This window comes from Rhinoderma darwinii, chromosome 8 (assembly GCF_050947455.1).
Source record: "Rhinoderma darwinii isolate aRhiDar2 chromosome 8, aRhiDar2.hap1, whole genome shotgun sequence".
NCBI lineage: Eukaryota > Metazoa > Chordata > Amphibia > Anura > Rhinodermatidae > Rhinoderma > Rhinoderma darwinii.
Window position 1 is genome coordinate 38,393,517 of NC_134694.1, and position 10,160 is coordinate 38,403,676.

General features: G+C 45.7%; 1 protein-coding gene across 1 annotated transcript in view; it reads right to left on the reverse strand.

Annotated features, from left to right (window-relative positions):
- The window catches only part of LOC142658659 (ras-related GTP-binding protein A), a 38,694-nt gene extending 34,757 nt beyond the window's left edge, over positions 1–3,937 (reverse strand). The window contains exons 1-4 of the mRNA XM_075834251.1: positions 3,918–3,937; positions 3,752–3,792; positions 3,543–3,642; positions 3,392–3,458 (exon numbers count right to left, since the gene is read on the reverse strand). Coding sequence (XP_075690366.1) covers positions 3,392–3,458; positions 3,543–3,642; positions 3,752–3,792; positions 3,918–3,927 — 218 coding nt within the window. The 5' untranslated portion in view covers positions 3,928–3,937. The remainder of the gene's footprint in view (positions 1–3,391; positions 3,459–3,542; positions 3,643–3,751; positions 3,793–3,917) is intronic.
- Positions 3,938–10,160: the final 6,223 nt, after the last annotated feature.

The following is a 10,160-nucleotide window of genomic DNA, read 5'->3' on the forward strand; positions in this document are numbered from 1 at the left end:
GGCTCACACAATTTGATCAAAATGTGCGCTAAGAACCTCCCTATTGTAAGTAGATTTATAGATTTAGCAGTAATGCATATTTATTTATATTTAGTGGCATTAGTGTTCGCAGAGTACGGTCGCCATTTTCTAGTGTGCATTTATGTATATATATTTTATAACCGCCTGTCGGTTTTTTTACATTTCCCTCTTTGCATCCCGACGCTCATAACTTATTTTTTGTACGACGTAGTTGTATGAGACTTTGTTTTTTGCGGGACGAGTTGTACTTTATGTAGGTACCATTGTTTGGTACAAATACATTATTTCATTTCTATAAATTTTTATTTTGGCAAATATGCAGAATAAAAAAGCAGTTCCGCAGCAGTTCTAATTTTATTTTTTTTACACCATACACCGATCATAATTAATGTTACATATTTGTTGTACAGGTTGTTATGGTCGTGGCAATACCAAATATGTCTATATTAGTTCATGTTTTGGGACTTATATTTTAAAAAGTTTATTTATTATAAAAAAAATGTGCTTGTGTATTATTTTTACTCTTTATTTAATCATTAATTTTTTTACATTCATTTAACTTTTTTTTTTAATCCCATAAAGGGATTTATCATTTTGATTTTATAACTGTAATGTACTGGCATAGATCTATATGCCAGTACATTAGCCTGTGCACTGATTGTACACAGGCAGTTGTTAGGGCGTACCTCAGTATGCCCTAACAACAGGAAATATGTTCAGACAGCCCTGGGGTCCTTCATTGGACCCTCGGCTGTCTGACGCCATCAAAGCCCATAACTTCTATGGCCACAGTTATTTTCTGTGGCACTATCAATGTGCAGTCCCCTCTCCTTGAACGCCGCGATCAGCCTTGATCGCGGCATTCAAAGGGTTAACGGCAGAGCGAAGAGGTTTCTCTCCTCTCAGCTGTCAGAGCGGGGCTGTGGCTGTGTATTACACGTATTACTGTTTTGCGCCGCTCTCGATCGCGCGCACAGACGGCTGTCACACAGGACGAGAATGCTCATCCTAATGCGCGAAGTACCCACCGCTCAGGACGAGCATTCTTCTCCTGTGTCGGCAACCAGTTACAGAGGCTCCGTCACCACATTATAAGTGGCCTATCTTCTACATAATGTGATCGGCGCTGTAATGTACTTGGGCATTAAGAAAGTTATTAGCATAAAGCTAAACTTTTTCTAAATAAACCACTGCCGTAATCTACATGACAGCGCCGATCATATTATGTAGAAGATAGGGTGCTTATAATGTGGTGACAGGGCCTCTTTAAGTAACTCCAGGAGAAAAAAAACATATTTGGAATCAGATGAGTCATCAGAGTCTCTACCATGAGGTCTGAGGTAGATCTTCATCCAAGTCTCTTTTCTTCCCCTACGTCTGGAGACAGATGGACCCGTAAAGCAGGCACTAAATCATGACATGACCAATCTTATCTCCTGTCTGATCCAGACTTTCATTTCTAATAGAGGAGGATTGCTCATGGACCACGTTATCAGTGCATTTCCGTAATAATTTTGTATCTTTATCCAAAACCTTGGTACCACAATTGGCGCAATTATGAAGACGCGACTTATGTACCGATTTTCTTATATATGAACCATCTTTATCATTCTAACAAATTATAGAAAAAAAAAAGTGCACACAAGTAAATACGCAGTCAGTGAAACTTATATTAAAGACTATGTAAACCTTTGAAAGGTATTTTTGCTATTTTTATAAAAAGGTCAGTATGATTTGTTCATAAAATTGCACTGTTTTTATTAAATGTTTTACTTTTTGAGATACAGCTGCTCTGTATTCGCTTTACAGAGCAGCTGTATCATTCGCTAAGACCTGAATCCTTCAGCTCGTGGATCTGACTGGTTCCGTGTCAGCGGTTCCTGCGTGCCTCGGATAGACCTTTTAATTTTCAAAAAAATGAAATGCCTTTCAAAGCTTTACATAGCCTTTAAAGACTGCTGCATATTTCTTAAGGGCCCATCACCCAAAGATACTTCTATCACTTCTCCTGGCTCAGACATTTTGCAGAGACCACAACATAGAAATAGTGGGATTTATACAATGTAGCTCCAAACCTCATATCAAATGGCAATTTCCACCTTGAACCTGGGGCCAGGTTTCAGCCAATAGCAGGCACATCACGCAGGCAGCCCTCACTAAGGCTCCCTGCATAAAGTCAATCGAAACTAGTGGGCAGCAGAGAGCAGCCTGGAGGAACCCCATTGGGTGTCCAGGCATTCTAAATCCTCATCCTTCCTCCTCCAACTGGCAGACAAAGACAGGAGGGGAAGGAGCCAGACCAGCTGATCCAGCAACAAGCATCCCAGCTATAAAGGTAAGACCTCCATGGCAGCACCAGCTACCCTCAGCAGATCTACTCCCCCACCTGAAAGGGACAGGAAGGCACTAAAGAAATAACAGCGGAAGGCCCTTTTACAGCGTAGCTAACTTTCCAGAATAAGCCTTCATATGTGTGCCCACAGGAGGAACAACACTATTTTTGGCCATTATGAATTTTATATATGGCTTTTTTTTTAGCAATTTTCCCTTCTGCAGGCTCTCGCTCTTAGGCCTCATGTACACATTGGTAGCCCGTCGTACGGCCGCTAATGACAGATCCATGAAACACAGACCGCACACGGATGGCTTCCGTGTGCAGTTCGTTGTTTCAACAGACCAATGAATGACATGTCCGAGACTGTTCTGTCAAAAACGGACAGGAATAGGACTGGTTAAATTTTTATCGGAACGGCCAAACAGTTCCGTTAAAAAAACAAAGTGTGTATGGCCCCAGAGAAATGGATGGGTCAGTGTGCTATCTGTTAAGAAAACAGATAGCACACTGAAGCATTTCACTTAAGTGTGAATAAGGCCTTATTCTCAGTTTTCTCTGAGCTAGTGGGTAGAGCCTAACTGCTACTATGTCTCCTATACACAGCACACAGAGAAGATGATAATCCTGTTCTCCTGTCTATATCTATCACATACATAGAAGTTGCAGCAGATTATACAGCAGAAGTGAGCAGTGTAGCTGAGAATCCAGCACTGGGGTGACATAACTCTTACTAGAAGCCTGTGTTTCCTCTCTGCTCAGTCTAGATAGACTTCTATATGCAGTGTGTTTCTCGCACTGCTCCCCACCTATTATATTAGCATAAGTTGTTTAAAAAGATAAGTGTCCATTTAAGCTTCCGCTTCCCGTTCCTAAATGGTGGGAGGAGGTTGACATGGTCCTGGTGCCGTTGAGGGCGAAATGGGAAAAACTGACATTTTCCCGATCCTGTACAACACTTTCCTCCATGTCAAAGGACAAACAAATCAGTGAACCAAAAAGTTAAGGACTTGTATATATTAATGAACAGAAACTTACCCACCACAATCCCATAGGTTTAGTACCAGGTTCCCCAAAAATCTGACATGAGAGTGCTCAACATCAACTGTAAGAGAAAGAAGCAAAGATGGCGTAATTACAGTAAGACCAACGCACGGAGATGTATGCCAGTCACTGAGTCAGGTCTTACTGGTGGCACCCAGACGGCGCGTGTCTCGCGCAATGTAATTTGCAAAGATGATGGATCTCATGCTGGTCTTCCCTGAGCCGCTCTTCCCCATCAGTAGCACCTAGCAGGATAGCAAGACATATCAAATCAATTCACTCACTAGACTCCATTCTATTGGATTTCCTGCACCTACAACACATCCTCAGCGTGAACTGGCTGTTATGTATTACCTTTTTCTTCATGGCTGAACTGGGCATCACACAGCTAGATTCTGCACAAAGAAAAACAAACGTTATCAAATGACAACGTACATTAACGCCTGCTATGTCTGCCAGTTCTATGAAAAGCCAGGACGCTGCCAGTCACTACACACTTCCTTATAAACACATGACTGACCCAGCTCCATCCTTCCAGTATGTGGAGTTACGACTCTAATACCCTCGATCTTTCCTGCCCACACGACAATCCCAGCACCTACCTCCCGCACCACGGACTTAACACGTCTGCTATTCTAACCCCGTCAGCCCCGACAACAGAACTGGTACTAACAAAACCCCATCACGTTCACAACACCAACCTCACACAGAACGAGCCAGAACCCGGATGTAACCGGACCACATGATTCGTCACATGACAGGAAGTGCTGGGGGGGGGGGGGCTACACTGCACGCTCCATCTGAGGCGTTGCTGTTTTTAGCTTGTTGTAGGCGGCCAGTGCCAATTTCACAGAAAATCCAGTGAGAGTGCAGTTGTAGTAGTGAGCAAAATCCAGTGAGAGTGCAGTTGTAGTAGTGAGCAAAATCCAGTGAGAGTGCAGTTGTAGTAGTGAGCAAAATCCAGTGAGACATTGAGTTTTTCTCTATGTTGTCAAATCACTTTGGTTTTGCGCAAAATCACGGCAAAAAACGTAATTCAACCGTGATTTGGATACGGTGGCGTAGCTTTAGGGTATGCAACACTCGCAATTGCAACCGCCCCGCACCACGCCTGTAAGAGTCACTTTAGTAACAGGGGCCTATGTAATAAACTACATGGGCCCCTGTTACTATAGTAACAGTATACTCACCCCCCCTCGTTCCCAAGTGCAGCGGAGGTCCTGACGTCTATCCGCATCATGACGTCACAACGCTGTGCGCTGCGCAAAACCTTGAGACGCTGTATGGCGTCAGGACCTCAGCTGCACCCACAGCCGAAGAGGAGGGTAAGTATTAGGGCTCATTCAGACAAGCGTATATGTAGTCCATGCGACGACCGTTAAGACAACGACTGTCACACGGACTCATGTACTTCAATGGGGCCGTTCACACGACAGTTGTTTCAATGGAGAGTGTAAAGGGTCAATGAGAAAATAGGACATGTCCTCATTTACTGCGTGTCATGCTTCCTTCCATAGATTAGTCTAGGGGGGGGGGGGGGTCTGTGATAACGCGCCCCACACTACAGTTTTTCAGGTTAGTTACGCTCGTCTGAATGTAGCCTTACGGTCTGCTACGATCAGACAGGATCACACCGTACCATGTGGTAGGCTTAGATACAGGGCCCATCAGACAGGATCTCACGTGGTGTAATCCTGTCTGCTGGGCCCTGTATCTAAACCAGGGGTCTCAAACTCGGCCGGGTAAGTGGGCCAAATATAGAAAAAATGGGAAGTTGACGGGCCGCATTACATTCAAATTTGATACAAAATAAGGTTATTGTTAATCAATTCGTTATTTGATCTACTATAACACTATATTGCTATAATAATAATACCACATTACTATAATAATACCGCTAGGTTTAAAATTTGAGAGAATTCTCCACGTGCTTATTTCAACAATCAAGTTTTCCAGTTTGTGTCGCTCAATGCAGTCCGGCGGCTCAGTTAGCAGTGTTTGGCAGACACACATGTCAAGATTTGGCAGCCCCTTTTTTAGACGGTGCCACAGTGCCCTCTGTGGATGCTGCCACAGTGTCCACTGTGGATGCTGCCACAGTGTCCACTGTGGATGCTGCCACAGAGTCCTCTGTAGATGCTGCCACAGAGTCCTCTGTAGATGCTGCCACAGAGTCCTCTGTAGATGCTGCCACAGAGTCCTCTGTAGATGCTGCCACAGAGTCCTCTGTAGATGCTGCCACAGAGTCCTCTGTAGATGCTGCCACAGAGTCCTCTGTAGATGCTGCCACCGTGCCCTCTAGATGCTGCCACCGTGCCCTCTGTAGATGATGCCACAGTGCCTTCTGCAGATAATGCCACAGTGCCTTCTGCAGATAATGCCACAGTGCCCTCTGTAGATAATGCCACAGTGCCCTCTGCAGATAATGCCACACACGCCCCAAGTAGATAGCTGCATTGGGGCTCCCTCTAGGAGTGGAATCCCCAGCCAGAGCGTTGCCGACTCTTTGGCTGGGGATTCACCGTACACAGTGACGTCAGGGGATCCTCCTGGACCGGAATGTGATATCAGGGGCAACCCCAGAGCCGGAGTCCCGGAGCAGAGCACTAGTATAGGCTTTGCGCCGGAACTCTGGGGAAGCCATTAACATCAGTGTCCATATATGGACAGTGATGTCAGGGGCTTGCCCAGAGCTGGAGTCCCGGAGCAGAGCCGCTTCTAGCACTCTGCATGGGATTCCATCTCTGCTCCTGACATCACTGTCCATATATGGACATGGATGTCAGGGGCAACCCCAGAGCTGGAGTCCCGGGCAGAGCGCTAGTAGGCTCTTCCTGGGACTCCAGCTGTGCTCCTGACATCACTGGGACTCCTGCTCTGGGGAAGCCCCTGACATCACTGTCGATGTATGGGCAGCGATATCAGAGGCTGTCCCAGAGCAGAGTCTATACTAGCGCTCTGCCCAGGACTCCAGCTCTGGAGAAGCCCCAGAAATTGCTGTCCATATGTGGACAGCGATGTCAGAAGATTCCACAGAGTCACGGAGCAGAACCGATACTAGCGCTCTGCCCGGGACTCCGCTCTGGGGAAGACCCTGACACACTGTCCATATATGGACAGCGATGTCAGGGAATTCCACAGAGTCCCGGAGCAGAGCCTATACTAGCGCTGTGCACAGGACTCCGGCTCTGGGGAACCCCAGATATCGCTGTCCATATGTGGACAGCGATGTCAGGGAATTGCAGAGTCCCGGAGCAGAGTCTGTACTAGCGGCTCTGTGTCCCCCTTATTGTAGGCTCAGATACAGGGTCCAACAGACAGTATCACACATGGACCCTGTATCTAAGCCTACCACATGTGTTACTAATGGTTTTTTTTTGTGTTTGTGCTTTTTTGCTGGTTAACGAGGGTTGTGTGGGGGTTTTTTATTCAATAAAATATATTTTCTATGTCCGTATTTTTTAAACATTTTATTACAACCGCCTTAATAACGGAAGCTGGCTAATTGACAATGTCCATTACTAAGGAAGGGCTTAGTGTTAGCCCCTTACCTCGATACCCACCGCTACCAGGGGTACTGGGAAGAGCCGGGTGCGATGCAGTACCTGACCATCTGTAGTGATGGTCGGGTGCTGGGGCAGCCTCAGGTTGGTATTATTAGGCTGGGAAAGCTGAAAAACAGTGAACTTTCCCACTCTGGTAATGCTAGCCTGCTGCTGCTATGTTGTATCCGGCTGATCATTTAAAAAAAATATAATAATAATTGGAAAAAAAAGCCAGATGCAACATAGCAGCAGCAGGCTAGCATTACCAGGGTGGGAAGGCCAAGGTTTCTGGCCTTTCCCAGTCTAATAATACCAGCCTGCGGCCACCCCAGTACTGGACATTCGCTACAGATGGTCAGGTGCTGGATCGCACCCGTCTCCCCCGGTACACCTAGTGGTGGTGGGTACCGGGGTAATATTGGGGTTTAATGCTAGCCTTTTCACCGGCTAACATTAAAGAGGCTCTGTCAGCAGATTATAAGTGCCCTATCTCCTACATAATCGGATCGGTGCTTTAACCCCTTACCGCACCAGGACGCACCGGTACGTCCTGCATTGAAGTGCTTTAAGGCACCAGGACGTACCGGTGCGTCCTGGCTAATATCTGTTACCCTGTCAAAAGACGGGGTTACAGAACTGTGCCGTCAACTGTTTATGACAGTTAATCAGCACAGTAACACGGCAGGGGACCAATAATAGTGGTCCCCTAACGACGATAGCTGTAATTGGTCTTCTGTGACTGACCAATTACAGCGCATGACAACAGCAACTGGGCTGTCAGCGTCTGATCTCTTCAGTCCGAGAGTGAAGGGGAAGAGATCAGAGGTGCCCAGCGACAGTGTGAATTTCACCTGTCAGATCCAGAGATATTAACCCCTCCACTGCCGCTCAGTTTACCTACTTCTGCTTTTAACAGAAGCTTGTGGGAGCTTCTCTTTTTAAAAAAAATAATAATAATGATAGAGAGAGAGACAGGGATAGAATAGAGAGGAGAGAGAGAGACAGAGAGTGCCTTTTGAAATTTTCTTGAAAATGTGAGAAATTGCAGCTAAAGTTCTAAGCCTTGTAACGTCCTAGAAAAATAAAAGGATGTTCAAAAAACTATGCAAACATAAAGTAGACCTATGGGAAATGTAAACTAGTAACTATTTTGTGTGGTATTGCTATATGTTTTACAAGCAGACACATTGAAATTTAGAAAAATGCAGATTTTTCTCTAAATTTTTTCAGTATCATAAAGTACAACATGTCACGAGAAAACAATCTCAGAATCGCTTGGATAGGCAAAAGCTGTTATGGCAGGAAGGAGGTGAAGGGAATAAGTGAGCCCTAATCTACCCACCGCCCTGTCCCTGCCTACTTGCAACGACCCGCCCTAGGCGACGGGGTACAACTTGGCGGCGGTCCCTACGCTGACTAAGTGCAAGGGGATACAAACAGGGAACAAGCAAGGGAAGGGGCAGTAGCCCACGGAACACCGTGAGGAAATGGAGTGGGGAACGAGCCAGTCAGGATCAGGATGTAATGGAGTATACAAACGCAGAGCACGGAGCAGGAAGCAAGCCAGGGGCAGAGCGAAGCAGGATAAGCGGGAACTGAAGCAAGGCAGAAGCACGGCAGAAGCAGGCTGGAGCAAGGCAGCAGTGGGGCCAGGAATCCAAGAAGAATCACAAGCAATGAGGAAGAGAAAACGGCAAGTATAAATGGACAGGGGGCGGAGCTAACTCCGACTGACCAGGCCGCGATAGGCTCTCCCACTCCTGAGCCTGCCACCCTGATTGGTGGGAGCCGGTGTCAGTCTAAGAGGTCTGGCCTCAGGTGTCGACTGATTAATCCTGGGAGTATCCACAGACGTAGTGCCTGGCAGATCCTTTACAAAAGCATTCTGGAGTTATTACCACATAAACGGACATGTCAGATTTGCAAAAATCGGTTGTGTACACAAGGCCAAAATAGGCTTAGTCCTTAAGGGGTTAATGTAAATAACAGTTCTTTTTATTTTGAGCAAGTTAAGAACAATTTTACATTTATGCTAATTAGTTATTAATTAATGACCAGGTGGGCGTTTTTTAACTCCTTACCAAGTGGGAGTTGTAAAGAGAAGTGTATGACGCTGACCAATCAGCATCATACACTTCTCTTCATTCATGCCCAGCTTGTTTCACTGCACAGCGTGATCACGCTGTGACGGGACTTCCTCCCACAGGTCCTTCCCTGGAGCAATGGAAGTGTCAATAGACATTGCCTCCAGCCGTGCCAGGACGTTTATCCGAATCTGCAGCGGCTGGAGACGATGTCTGTTCAGTCCTTCATGGCTCCGATGAAGAACCTGTGGGAGGGAGTCCCGTCACAGCGTGATCTCGGGAGATTACGCTGTGCAGTGAAACGAGCTGGGCATGAATGAAGAGAAGTGTATGCCGCTGATTGGTCACTGATTGGTCAGCGTCATACACTTCTCTTTACAACGCCCACTTGGTAAAAAGTTAAAAAACGCACAGTTGGTAATTAAGAACTAATTAGCATAAATCTAAAATTGCTCATATCTTGCTTAAAAATGATAGTTTTTCAAAATAAAAACCACTTTTGTTATCTACATTCCAGCGCCTATCAGATTAGGTAGGAGATAGGGCACTTATAAACTGGCGACAGGGCCCCTTTAAGCCACACATTAGTAATGGACACTGTCAATCAGCCAGCGGCCATTACTAAAGCGGTAGTAATAAAGTTTAAAAAAAATACATAGAAAAAATATTTTATTAAAATAAAAAAAACATTGTTAACCATTTTATTGAAAATAAAAAAAAATGCCGTTATCGAAGTAGTCCTCAAATCCGAAGTCCAACAACCGAACCTGTAAAAAAACACAGACACACATAAAAAAAAATATTACACGCATAATATACACGCGCACAAATTTTTTTTGGGGGGGACCTTTGTTTTGAGGCTGACGCCCCTGGCTGCTAGTTCTGCATCGTTGGGTCACTTTGGATGCCCAGCGATGCAGCTGTAAGCTGCGGACCGTCGGCCATGAGAAGAAGTTGGGGGGGCCTAAGAAGGACTTTTGCACCGAGGGCCATGAGCCTTTAGCTACACCCTTACGTTGGGTCTACGTGCAGTTTTGTAGAGAAACCACTTCCAATACAAATTCTCAGCAATGTTTTTTCTTATGTTCGCATGGAGTGTTTACGGACGTTTTTCGCGCCGTAAACGTCCCGAAA